The sequence below is a fragment of the Apostichopus japonicus genome, chromosome 8, assembly GCF_037975245.1.
Source record: "Apostichopus japonicus isolate 1M-3 chromosome 8, ASM3797524v1, whole genome shotgun sequence".
Taxonomy (NCBI): domain Eukaryota; kingdom Metazoa; phylum Echinodermata; class Holothuroidea; order Aspidochirotida; family Stichopodidae; genus Apostichopus; species Apostichopus japonicus.
Window position 1 is genome coordinate 2,600,630 of NC_092568.1, and position 14,127 is coordinate 2,614,756.

General features: G+C 35.2%; 1 protein-coding gene across 7 annotated transcripts in view; it reads left to right on the forward strand.

The window, feature by feature from the left end:
- LOC139972155 (calcium permeable stress-gated cation channel 1-like) overlaps positions 1-14,127 on the forward strand; it is a 66,660-nt gene that overhangs the window by 24,454 nt on the left and 28,079 nt on the right. For 5 of the 7 annotated variants that reach the window (XM_071979135.1, XM_071979136.1, XM_071979138.1 and 2 more), the window contains exons 4-6: positions 1,408-1,461; positions 9,206-9,296; positions 13,577-13,614. In XM_071979135.1, coding sequence (XP_071835236.1) covers positions 1,408-1,461; positions 9,206-9,296; positions 13,577-13,614 — 183 coding nt within the window. The remainder of the gene's footprint in view (positions 1-1,407; positions 1,462-9,205; positions 9,297-13,576; positions 13,615-14,127) is intronic. The other 2 variants (XM_071979141.1, XM_071979142.1) reach the window with 2 other exon arrangements.

The following is a 14,127-nucleotide window of genomic DNA, read 5'->3' on the forward strand; positions in this document are numbered from 1 at the left end:
AGAGTCAAGAGGCTCCATCGCCTGCCATAGCCTTGGCCTAATCAAATTTAACATCAATACTCTTCCAATGTATCTGTATTAAATTACCCACTTTGATCAAACAAAGATAGAGATGGAAGACATTCCCAAACATATAAAAAGGATTGCAACGCTTTCGTATTAGGTTCTAGAGCTGATGACATTTGGTGGGAGTATTTCTTCATTAATTGATCCGAAATACGTTGTATGTTATTGTCGTGTTATTTCGTGTTATTTTCACCATTAGCACTAGCAACCATTAGAACTAGAAAGACCCTATACTGTACCTCTGCATTCTGCTATAACCTATTCTTCTTTACCTCAAAATCCCATTTAATATTCTCTATTTGTCAAATATATGTACAGTATATCAATAAACATCTTTTAAAAACTAACAAGTAACTAAACTAAGCTGCTGCTGCTGCATTCAATAGTAGTTACATATCTCACTGAAGTTTTCCATCTCCTGACCTCTAGTGACTTTTCATAGCACTAGTTGTAATAATAAACCCAGGGAATAATATGATGTTCAAATTCTGTGTAGCAGTTTATGTTAGATTCTGAAATTGTGTCTCTATAAAATTCTATGGCCCCTGTGTACAGCCTGAACTACTATTTACATCTTTGCAGTTGCATAGCAATGTGCACATATTGTATAGGATGGTGTGATGAGATTCTGGATAAACTAACTCCCTGAAACCACTTGCACACTTTTGGTTGGAATTAAGCTACTTATTACCTAGCTTACTTGTGAACCTGTGTAACACTTATTGAATATCAGTCTGTAGTTGATTGCTTCAATTTCAACATACCTGCTTCATCCACTTCTGAATGAAATCAAAAAGAGAAAGAAACAGTTATTTATGAAAGTTTTATTGTTTACATCTATCAGTTTGAAACTAACCAGTTGCCAATGTATTTATGAAATATGATTTGCAGTTGAAACTAAAAAGATTAAAGATGTGTATGATTGGATCTGTACCATAAACGATTCCAGTTAATCCATTGATTTTATTATAGGTTAGACCTTGTTTGAGGTTGTGTTAATGCTCTATGTGTATGCAAAAATGTTAATTGCTGGTAGAGGAGAGTCGAGGGCCGGGGAAGAGGCAGCCAGGAAGGGGACTAGTAAACCCTGCTTTAGTCCCACTTGCCATGGTTGAGAGTAGTTCCAAAGATATAAGGTTTATGACACAACTCACCCCTTTGTCAGATCTTGAGATGAAAATACATACAAAATATAACGGTAATTTATCTTTAACATGTTTGAAGTGTGTATGTTGAATTTATTGTCATAATGTGAGTTTTTGTGACATATTCATGTTTTCCTTATTTTTGTGTTATGATTGTAGAGCTCTATAGTTTCTGTGTTTCTTTGATTTCTCACAGGGATCTTCTTTCAGAGTCAGCCAATGGTGATGTCACTGCTAAAGACTATAATGTGTATGGTATCCCTGTTTAATTCTCTGCTACCTTGCATGACTCTGCATTCTTGCATTTTACAGATATCATTCCATTGACCAATATTTAGTTTCCCCCCTCCCCCATTTCATTTGCATCTTAACATCACATACTTAATCTTGTGGGTAATATAAAATGTTTTATAACCAACCACTAATAATTTATTTTTTATTTTCTTTCATTAAAAGCACCTTTCTTCATTGCATTTGTAGCATAGATTACAGGAAATTTGGAAATTAATTCTGCTTAATTTAATCAAATGCTCCAGCAAAATGGATGGTTGTTTACTTGTTTTGTTTCTTTTAAGTTTCTTGGAAAACACTGCAGAATATAATGGATGACATAAAATTTTCTATTTGAAAAATTGCAGCAGTTTCCCAAACTGTTTTTTTTTCTTCAAATAAAGCCACATTAAAGAATGCTCACATCTTTGCTTAAACTTTCAGCCCTTTTGATTTAGAAATGCTTGAGAATTGGAAATCATATCCAAAAAGAAAGACAAAATTTTTAACATTTAAAACAAAATCTGTATATTTGTTTTGACGTTTCATTCTAGTTTCAATCTGAGTAAATTCCAATAATTTCCAGAGAATTGTAAATGTTTTCTGGGTTGCTGTGGATGAGTTAATAAATTAACTTCCTATCTGGGAGATGGGAACTGCAATAATGGTACCTATAAGTAAATGGTTGGGTGAGAGTAAATTATGCATCATGTGAGGTTCCAAAATGGGATCTGATGACATTTGAAACGCGTTTGTTAATCAGCAATAATCCTCTATGCGATACTGAAAAATGACGATATCGAAAATGACTTGCATTACACAGACACATATGTGACAAGCCAATGTTTCTGTCCTTTAAGACTTGAGACTATAAGGTTTTGTAACTTGATCAAGGAAGATACCATTATAAGCTGGTACATGATAACAAGATGGGGAAGATGGGGGGGGGGGGGGAGGGGTATGAATGTAATCAGTACTTGTAAAATGATATTTTGAGAAATATTATGCTAATAATGCTTTATTAGCGGAAGGAGACTATCTGAACCAAAAAGTGCAAAGAACCAATGATACTTGGACCTGTATACCATACATACACCTACCCCATAAATGTACGGTATAAACTCATAATTGAATTGCTTGTACAGTCAGATATACATAGGAACTGATAACAATAGGTGGGATATATTATCTTTCATTTCTTGATAATGTGGCTCCCCAACCACGAGCAAGATCAATCAACTTGCACTGTTGCATCAGTCCTATCTATAGGTAGTTCTGTGAAACTTCACAAGCTGTTACTTTAAGCTTTATATCTGTCATGATCGAATCATCAGTGCTACCATGACTTGATTGCTAGTAGTATATATGCACAAGTTAGCTGTATACTGTACTGTATGCTTGAAGAGGAGATCAATTAAAATATACATCCAAAATTTCAAGTCAAACATGTGTTTTCTAAAGTCCATTTTTTGTTCGGTCAAACTGAGCAATTGAAACCTTGAACTACTGTAGGTCAACCGTCCAGCACCTCTGTATGCAAGTTCACCTGGCGAGATTGTTAATTGTCACACAATCATTTTATAATGATTCAGAGATCTGTAAACGGTATGGATGACGCACGTTAGGACCGATATGACAACGCACTCCGATAAAGTAGTACCCCGTAGACTAATTGCATACGATGGTGATAACACCTGCCCATATATCCTGCATTGATGGGAGTACTAGTGTATTACAACATGTCCGTTATGTACTGACTGCAAACTCTCAAAATTGATCATAACCAAACCTGCAGAGCTTTTATAGTTGTTGATGGTTTTACCGTGGACATGGACATATAATTACTTCCAGTGGCCATCTGATCAATATCTCGTTAAATTATTAATTAAATCCAATTTAATAGTCTTATGTAGTCCCTTAAGGGTTTCATCCAACCCTGAGAAACGAACAATATTAGTCTAAGTACACGTTCAATAACCAACACTGGATGCAGGGAAACAAATTTCAGTGGCTTATATAGCTGTTACCAGAACTGTAGGCAAGTGGATAATGGGGGAAGAAAGCAGAGAGTTTGGGAATTGATAAGTAATGAACAAATAAAAAAACAAAAAAAACACTGCTTCATTTTTCTGTCAGGACTGTTCATGTATTGATAACTATACAATTACTCTGAAGTTTAGTTTGTTTCATCAACTTACCTGTCTCCTCATAACATTAGCATTCTCATCTGGATAGAATTGCATCTTGTCCAATATTCCATTTCTAATTGACATCATTTCACCACAATATTGTGCATTTTCAAACCTTGTAGATAGATATATTTTGTATACGTACTGTCACTAATACACTTGAGTCATCAGCAGCCATCGTTTTTAATGGATTTAATACAACTGATTTATATTAAACACACTAGTGACTCTTTTCCTAACTGCATCTTTATTGGGTATTTTATTAAGTTTTGTCCAGTGGTATACAAGCCACAAATATTTGCATTGAATCTCAAATACCATCATTTAATATAGATGTGAATCTTTAACCAACTTTTCCCCTTTGCAAAGGGTGTTAGGTGTATTATAGAGAGACAGCTGGGGATGTGAAGACATAAGATAATTCAGAATGGGAAGGAGAAGGGATGGGGAAGGGTTAGATAGAGGGGATCAAGTATAATTCGTAAATAGTTATCCTAATTTACTTAAATTTCATTTTTAAAACTCATCCACCAATGAACTATAACTAGAGTTACAACACTGTTGAGTAATTGTACTTCTGTTTATTTTCTCTTTTATTTTATGATTAATATTTTTAACAATCAACCTTTTGCCTTTGGTGTAGTTGTAGAATACAAGTTTGGATATTCATGTAAAGTTTGGTAACAATGAATTTGTAAGATTCTGTCACTGACAAAATTAACTATACAATTAGACAAAAGTCAAAGCTTTTCACAGAAGGCAGATGGGTAAACATATATCGAAATGTTTTACAATGGGAAATATTTAAGTTAGACGTATGAGGCTGACTGATGACAAATATGCAGTATTGATCAAAACAATTTCAGCAACAAATTTGATTTAGTTCAAGATTCATCAGAGCATTCATAAAACTTTTGACATTAACATCTTAATTACTGCTTTTGTGTTTAACTTCCAATCACTGTGATCTTCTACCAATGACGGTAAGTTTTTTTCCAAAATATTGTTCTATTGAGGTAGTTGGTCATTCTAGTTTTATTTCATGTTCTACTGTTTCGGTGGAGGTACATTGTTAATTACTAACATTATAATATTGGAACATTCAACAACTAAACATTCTTCTGATCCCAATTCATGCATTGAAGTCTTACTTAATCATTAAAATCTGTTTTCTTTCTTATTTCATTTCATTCCCATATTAAAGTATGTTTCTACTGATTCCCAAATTAATAATTAAATAAACAGCACATTTACATTCAGATAAATATGTCAAGAATGGAAATTTTTGGAAGTTCAATACAAAGTATAACATACAGAAAAGGACAAACAATGATGACGATCACAACAATAGCAACAATAAAAACAATAACAACAATAATAACAACAATAACAATAACAATAATACAACAGAAGGGATGCAAATACTTACTCCTCTATATTTACCTTGAATGTCTTTTGAATATTAAAACAAATAAACACCCCAGCCATTTACCTACTACATTTTGATCAAGATGTCATTTTGAAATTGGATCATTGACTAAAACAGTAATATGAAAGGCAAGATACTTTTGGGCAAATTATCCTGGCCTGCAAGAGTAATGTTACCTACTGACAGAGAGTTTCCTACTCACCAAGCCACAAAAGTTTTTAGCTCACTTCCTTTCACATCTGTTATTCTTATTTATTTTGAATTACTCATTTTACCATGGTGTGAAGAAACAAATAAATGATATGAAATTATGACATTAATTGACCGTCATTAATCATCACTATCCTTCTTAGCCTAAACATTGAAACCAAACAGTGGTATGAAAGTTTACTCCTACATTACTCCTATTCCTGTATACTGTATATGTCGGTCAGGCGATATTGAACACACAGTAATGTATAAAATGACATGACAGGTCTGTTTCAAGGGTATCAAAGATTTCCAGTAGAAACATTAATCTCGTTAATACTATTTATATGTTCTTACTGTTGTCAGCATTTAGCTGAACAAATCCTTGAAATCTTATGAGATGACAGTGTAATCACTGGTACATCAAGTCTTCCTCCTTTTAATTTTATCTGACAAATAATAATGTTAATCAAAAAGCTGTTTATCCTAGAATCATAAAAATTACTTTACATGAAATGTTTTCTCAAGAGCAAAGGGGAAAATATGCTGTTAGCAAAGGAGATCCTACTCGCAGATAAATTATCAATGAATATTAAAGAGCAGGGTATAAATTACCACTTTGAATGATACTTAATTTTGTAATACAGAAGATTGTAATACAGAAGAAAAATTGATAACACTTCAGTTGGTTTTTCACTGATTTAAAATGAAACACCAAACCTAATAATCCAAAGAATTGAAAGCATATAGGATTATGAAAAGTTTGATGTTTGTCTATACAGACATATATATATTGATATCTACAGTAGATGTATTTGTAGGAAAGGCAACCATAGGGAAAACAATTGCAAGTCGAAGTGTGAGTCAGATGTGTGTATGCGTATGCATATACACATACATACACACACATCCATACATACACATTTACACATGGTAGTTGCCTTTGTCTTACAGGTTGTGGGCATCTGTTCATACTGATTTCTCACAGATGGCTTTCTTATTTATGCAGGTGTATTAACCAATTAACTTTTCTATAAACTATGCACATTTTTCTTTTGTTTTTTTTCTCTCTGTCTTTATATACATTCACATAATGCTAATGAAGTACCGCCTTCTTTTAGTTGAGTTTGAAGGGATACCTTGAGATTGGAGCAGTCCCCTCATCTTTCTCTTAATACCTCTCCCCCCCCCCCCCCCCCGCTTCCTCCTGCCATAAAGGAAGAGGACAACTCAAAAATACAATTTTGAGCTGCAAAAATTCTCTTCCCTTCCAGTAAAGCAAATCCTTACATTTGCTCAAGCATATTACTATGTGAAATCAAGGTCTCCCTAAAAATGTAATCAACTTTTTAATATTTTTTGTAGAATAGAACTTTTTTCTAATAAAGACGTTTCAGAGATCAATAGATTGCTTAAAGCCTCCAATTAAAAAATGTGATTAAAATATACCTGGCTTCTTGCCAGCGTACCTCTCTGCCAGGACAGAGTGGTCATGTGTGTAAGTTTGACTTTCCAATAAATGCAAATCAGGTAAGTTTTGTATTTCTGTGAATAAATTAGTCAAACAAAGGAAAATTCCTCACTATGCAAATAATATATGGAAAAATGTCAGGAGTCTTGACTTAACCTTAGCTGTGAGTTAGCTGTTCTTGAACCCATCTGAGCATTTGCTGGTGATTAGCTTTGGACAGAAATGCAGGTCAAGAAAATCAAAGAGACAATTAGATTTGTGAGGCGTCTTTTAGTTGACATGTTTCTATAAACATTTAGTTTCTCATGATGTCCATTATATTACTTAATTTATTGAAGAGATTAATAAGAACTGCATTCTCATTTCCTTTCTCTTAATACTTTTGTTTTCTCTATTTAGCATAATTATATAATTGCCAATCACACAAATGTTTGGAAACTATTGTGCCATGTTTAACTTATTTGAAAGCATTTTAAAGGAGAATATTCCTTTTGAAACATTTGAGTGTCCTCAGTGGCCTCGCCAAGGGAAGGGGAACAAACTTTGCCATGTTAAACCAAAAAAAAACAAAAAAACCAGGAGGATACTTTTTTATTTCTACTGTCTTTAATATACTTAGCTAGGTCTGTCACCAAAATTCTGCTGACTTGAATTCTGCTGATGCAAGTTCGGAAAGCCCTCCTCTCCCCTCAACCACCCTGGATCCCAAGCGGAGATGATGCCTATCCTTCAGAGCCAGTTTGCACTACCTGCATTCTGTGACCCCCCCCACCGACCAAAGTGCTCTATTTTGGCTGTTCCCCTCACCCCCCCACTCTTCCAAATGTCTGGCAACATTACTGGTTCTCATCGTCATTAATACTTCAATGTCATGAAAGCCTAACATTGAAGTTACAAATTATGATTTCTTGTTACTTAATTTGCTATCTTCAGTTGACGCTTCAAGTTGCCTTAGGACTTTAAATTTAGCTTTTAACTGCCTTCAATAGCTACAAAATGACATGAAAGTGTTTGCCTGCATTTATTTTAACCTTTCACATTTTGGCTCGCCATTCATTTCTTGGTCCGTATTATCAAATTCAGTTTTATTGACGCACATGTTCTGAAAGCATTGACGCTTGCTCTGATATTTCAATCGTATGCATTATACTCCAGGAAGCAATGCACAAAGAACAAATTCAGCTGTTCCATTACTTTGTCATATAAATAGAAATAGGTTGAATAATCGGTCGTGTCTTTGTGAGTATGTATTGGTAAGTGCATGTCGTTTGCTGAAAAATTTTGCATGGTAGGGGAGAGTGAGGGAGAGGGTGAGGGATTGGAAGTTTTTGCTGTAAAGATGGCGACAAAAATTAAGGAAAACGATAAAAAATCAATGAATACAAACTGGTTTATTTATTCCTGAAATAAGACATTACATGCAATGCATACAGTATGTTCTTTAAACAAACAAACCCCTAAACAAAATACATGTTCCTGAAAGTTATGTCTGGACTTCCTTTGCATAGCGTTTATGTGCATTTGTTTCGAAAAGATGCAGAGGTTGTAATTAATAGTTTACACTTGAGAACAGTCCGCATTTTGAAAAAGAAAAAGAAAGTGCAACCTTTTGTTTTTCATATATCGCACGCAAAGAAATTTTCATGTCCCTCGTAAGCTGAACGAATGTTGTCATTAATACTAATGTTACCCCTACTACTTGGAAGAGTTTGTCTGAAAAGCTGTACTCAAATCTGTACAGTACATAGTCTTCAATATCTACACAGTCTGTCCATAATATTCAAAGGTTATCCATTAATGTTGGAAAACCATGATATGAATTTATTTGGTTCTGCATAAATAGTTACTTGATGCATCATGAAGGACATTTAGCAGGAATCTTTTTTTCTTTCCAATTGGTACATTGATGAAAGTTGATAATGATGTTAGACTTCCTTTTACAACTGCAGAAACTTGAGGAAAAAAAAACTTGGGAAATCTCTTTCCTGTACTCAAATTTTTGAAACGGTAAATGCGGCATTATCTGTCCAGTCATGGCCAAAGGTTGTCAGACAACAAAGATGGAATGGAAAATCAAATTCTTTGTGCTATACTGTTGTAATGGACTACCATGTGTATTTAACACAGTCCTGCAAAAGGGTGTCATTCTTAATCCTTCTCTGGTAAATGTACGTAAATGCAGATTAAGCTTTATACAGCACGGCATGGTACACATGCATTATTTAGTCTGGAATAATTGGATATTCTAAGCTAGGATCATCTGGGATCCAGATAGTAGAGGTTCGATTAATCCAGAGTTTAACTGTAGTTTTTTTTTTTTTTTTTACAAATGTGTTATTAATGACTGGTAAAGACACATGCAGGGGAGTCATGCATCTCTTCAAGCCATGCTGTTTTGAACACTCTTACAAATTATTTGACATGATTCATAATACTTTCAAAACAGATGGACCAGGCTGTTTTTCGGAGACCACAGTAGAACCCAACAAGACGTAAGCGATCCGGGTAGTGACCCTCTAGTGGAGAGAGATGACAGAGTAAGTTGTGGAGAGAATTCCTTTCTTCCTTCAGGATTCAGTTAATTTACATAATCTTAACTGGTTTAGAACCTTATCGAACCACAGAACAATCATGCTGAGTGTCTGAAATTGTCAGGTGATAGCCTGATATTCTGTTAAAATGGCATCTATATTAAATATTCAAACCATGGTATTTGTATCAGTTTAGAGCGAAATTTTCCCATTTCAGTAAGTTCATGAGCACATGATCCAAAAGTTAATGTTAATGAGTTATAAACAAAACACAGTCATGAGGTTTCTCCTCTTCCCTCTGGCGATACCTCCTTCAATAATTCGAGAACCGACTGTATACCCCTGAGATATGCAATTTACTAAATACTTCAAGTTCAAAGAAGCCTTGAGGAGGATGAACTGAATTTATACATCCCAACAGTGTACCAACACATTATGAGGCAGTCAGTAGTTTTGAATTCACAATATTACGAGAAGACATAGCGTTAGGCAGTGCATGGTTATGAAACAGAAAAAACTTTTCTTCAAGCAATCCGATTATACACAAACTGTCAAAGTCCCCACTGATTTATGGTTTTCTTTATTACTCTGGAAAATCTTTCCCAATTTCTCTTATCAGATTCTGACAGTATCGAAATGACTTTTAAGGCTGCACATAAAGGCGCTGCCATTGAGCGATGCACTGTCCAAAATGTTTATAACTCGGTCTGTGAAACTCTTACGCAAATATCAAAAGAGAAAGAGATGCTGATAAAGGCCCAAACAAAGAGAAATTTAAATGTAATTAGATGTGAAGGAATTATCATATTATAACCCAAAGATTGAATAAAAAATTTGTTTGCAAACAGAAACATAAAACCATAATAGTTACTGAAAATGTATAACCGGTACGGGTATATTAGTCATCTTTAGATTGGTCTGATACTGATGGATCTTTTGTAAAGGTTGGAGGAATTGAAATCAGTTTGAAATTGGTTCAACTGTCGTCAACGGCATTAAATGTGATATTGAAAATATTGATTATGTTTGTTGCGTACAGTGAATTTTTTTCAAATCCTAAATGTTTCTTGGTCATATCATTTTCCCACTCACCGGACACTTGAAACCAGAAAGGTGTGGGAGATTTTTCTCGAAGGAATAACAGGGCTGGCCAGGCTTAGCGTTAACAAGATATTCAATGAGCCATTAGGCACATTTCCCTTTGCATTCGAAACTATTTTGTGGTGTTCTTTACCTACTGGTTGAATGAGATTGTCAAGAGCTGTCATATATTAAAGGTTAAAGGAGACACAACCTACAGTATACCATCATTATTGATCTATGTGATGGAGATAACTATCACAAACAACTCCCCCCCCCCACCTCTCATCCCACCCTCTTAAGCCAGGAGACACAACCCCTACCATCATTATTGGTCTATCCATTTAATAGAGATAACTATCACAAACAACTCCCCCCCCCCCCTCATCCCACCCTCTAAAACCTGGAGACACAACCCCTACCATCATTATTGGTCTATCTGTGTAATAGAGATAACTGTCATAAACAACTTCCCCAATAGCTAAAAAGAGATATTATTCCATTTGGGAGATATCATAGATTAAGCATTTCTTCACACACATGGACAAAGACTTGATCAAGTCTAAAATATGACATCATCGAGCCACATATGCTACAATTATTTATATATATTTTTTATTTATTACAATGTTTATTTTCTGTAATAGCGATGGATTTTGCAAATGCAGAATCTAAAAGATTGTACCTCTTAATATGACCTATTGATGTCATTGGTTTCTGTGTCAACACTGTTCACATTCTACTGTGAAAATATGAACAGAAAAACAAAGAGAAAGTAAAAGCTTTCAGATCCTAGGGGCCCTTTGACATCAAATATTTAGAAAATTTACTACTTTTAAACTAAGGCATCTCCCAAACGAAACAATATATTTCTTAGCTGTTTCGGTGAGTTGTTCTTCCAGAAGATCTCTGTATATAAGCCGAAGATCATGGCTGGGTTTGTGTCCCAATTAATGACTGTCACGGTTGTTCCCAATTAATGACTGTCAGGGTTGTTTCACTTGGGATCTGTTTAACAACTCCCTGGTTTGCCTGAGCTGCTGTCTGACCAGCAGAGGCAGGGCAGAATGATTTTGAGAATCAAATAAACCATATCAACAGAGACATGGAAAATTGACCTAGTTCTAATAGCCTCGTTTGCCTTAACCACTCACGTATCTTTAAATGGCAGCAGCCTAAGGGCATGTGGCATTTTCTCAAATTCTCTGATGACTGTGAAAGTTTGATCACACACTTGAGTTCTGAGAATGAGGTATATGGATCCCATTTTCTTGTGAAAAAATTTTAAACCTTGGTTTTACCTCTAATTAATTTGAAATCCATTTTATTTGATGATTGTCCCAGATCTTTATGAGGTTGTTTCCGTTAACTTCACTTGGTGTAAATAACCAGCTGGGGGGCATGTGACGAACAAGTCCGTAAAAGCAAGAGTGCATCGTCTCTTAGCCTGTTGGTGAAGATCATGTGTAGTATCTGTTTCTATTTTGACATTGTGTTAGACATAGCATGATCATGCTCTCCAGGCATGCTCAGTGCACATGGCCCTTATATGGTGAAAACATCGGATCAATTTCAACTTTTGATTTATATTGAGTAAATTTATTTTGAGTAATTTTGGGTATGTCAGTTTGTTAAACTTGCCAAACATGCTCCAAAATAAAATAATTTTTATGTACAGTATAGAGTTGACCTAGCCGTACACATAGCCTTAGTACATTACATGTCCGAGTTGCCTGTATACATAGCCTTAGTACATTACATGTCCGAGTTGCCCATACACACAGCCTTACTACATAACATGTCCTAGCTGTAAACACACCCTTAGTACATTACATGTCTGAGTTGCCCATACACACAGCCTTACTACATAACATGTCCTAGCTGTAAACACACCCTTAGTACATTACATGTCCGAGTTGCCCATACACACAGCCTTACTACATAACATGTCCTAGCTGTAAACACACCCCTAGTACATTACATGTCCGAGTTGCCCATACACACAGCCTTACTACATAACATGTCCTAGCTGTAAACACACCCTTAGTACATTACATGTCCGAGTTGCCCATACACACAGCCTTACTACATAACATGTCCTAGCTGTAAACACACCCTTAGTACATTACATGTCCGAGTTACCCATACACACAGCCTTACTACATAACATGTCCTAGCTGTAAACACACCCTTAGTACATTACACGTCCGAGTTGCCCATACACACAGCCTTACTACATAACATGTCCTAGCTGTAAACACACCCTTAGTACATTACATGTCCGAGTTGCCCATACACACAGCCTTACTACATAACATGTCCTAGCTGTAAACACACCCTTAGTACATTACATGTCTGAGTTGCCTGTACACATAGCCTTAGTACATTACATGTCCGAGTTGCCCTAGCCACATTATAAGAATGTGTCAAAATGAGTTTTTAATACTGTAAAGAGCATGAATGTCTGCCTGTGTGAGTGTACATGTGTATGTACTATTATTATTGATTTACTGAAGGGTACTACTGTGGAGGTATTGAAAATTCCCCAGACATTTCTAAGATGTACTACACAAAAATGTGAACCACATGCATCATCTATGTATTCATTTGGAGACATTGTTGAATAGCATTGTGAATGTATGAAAATGGGCAGTGTGTCACTAATAGTATGCTTCCAATTTTGTGTCATACATCAGCTGGAAAGAGATTAAGGAGAGAAATATTTAAGTTAAAAGCCTCAAACAACCAATCAAATTCTCTTCTTGCCTAAGCCTCTATGCAAAACTTAATATTTTTCATGGGTGAACCATATAAACCTGTTTTGAACAGGAAATATAGTACTAAACCTTCAATACCTTTGACTCTCTCCAGAAGTCATCAATGTAAGTTGCTTAATTATAAACAATTTATAGTTTAATTGGTACAGATAAACTGTAAAAGCTATCAGTCAACAGATGTTAATACATAGTGCTTGAGGTGCTCATGTGTGGATAATAATTATCATGATTGCCGTGTGGTTATAAAGTGAAGAGGTCAATGAATATTTTATTTTACTCCCCCATTCCATTCCACCCCCCCCCCTTTTCCCATATTCCACATCCAAAGTCAGATTTTAATTTTAATAAAAAAAACACTATATATGCTTTTTGCATGATTGTTTTTAATAGATCCTTTTAATCATTATGTTTGATTCCATCTCTCTTCAGGGTTTCTGCGGTTGGGTGCCTTCGTTCTTCCGCATCACGTAGGTATCACTTTTTGCTCGTTCTAGAACCCCGGCCTCTTAGTCGGGAATTGATTTTTTTTCTGAAGACATTTCAAAACGGCTTTCTCTCTTGATTTTCGGTGGCGAGGCAGTAGAGGCTGATTTGATTTTTTCAGACATTCTTGACACGTCAGATATCATTACGTTTCTTCAAAAAATTGACATCGTACCAGCTCTCTGCTTGCTTTAGTAATACACAAACTAAATACTTCTAATGGTAGCTAACTCCATTGGTTGCCTTGAGCTAACATCATAATTAAACAGTTGTTGGGTTATTTTAAAGGTCTCGATTGGGTGTTGACTGTTTTAATTATATTAGGAAATGAAGTATTCAACAACAAAAATGCTTTTCAAGGTGAAACTTGCATTTTTGAGATATATGGATTTTTCTAGCTTTAACTATTTTCAGATTAAATAAATTCAGGTAGAAATTTTGCTTGTAGAGACGAGTGTTTGTTGATCTTGATAGATACAGACTGGCGATGAAGGAAA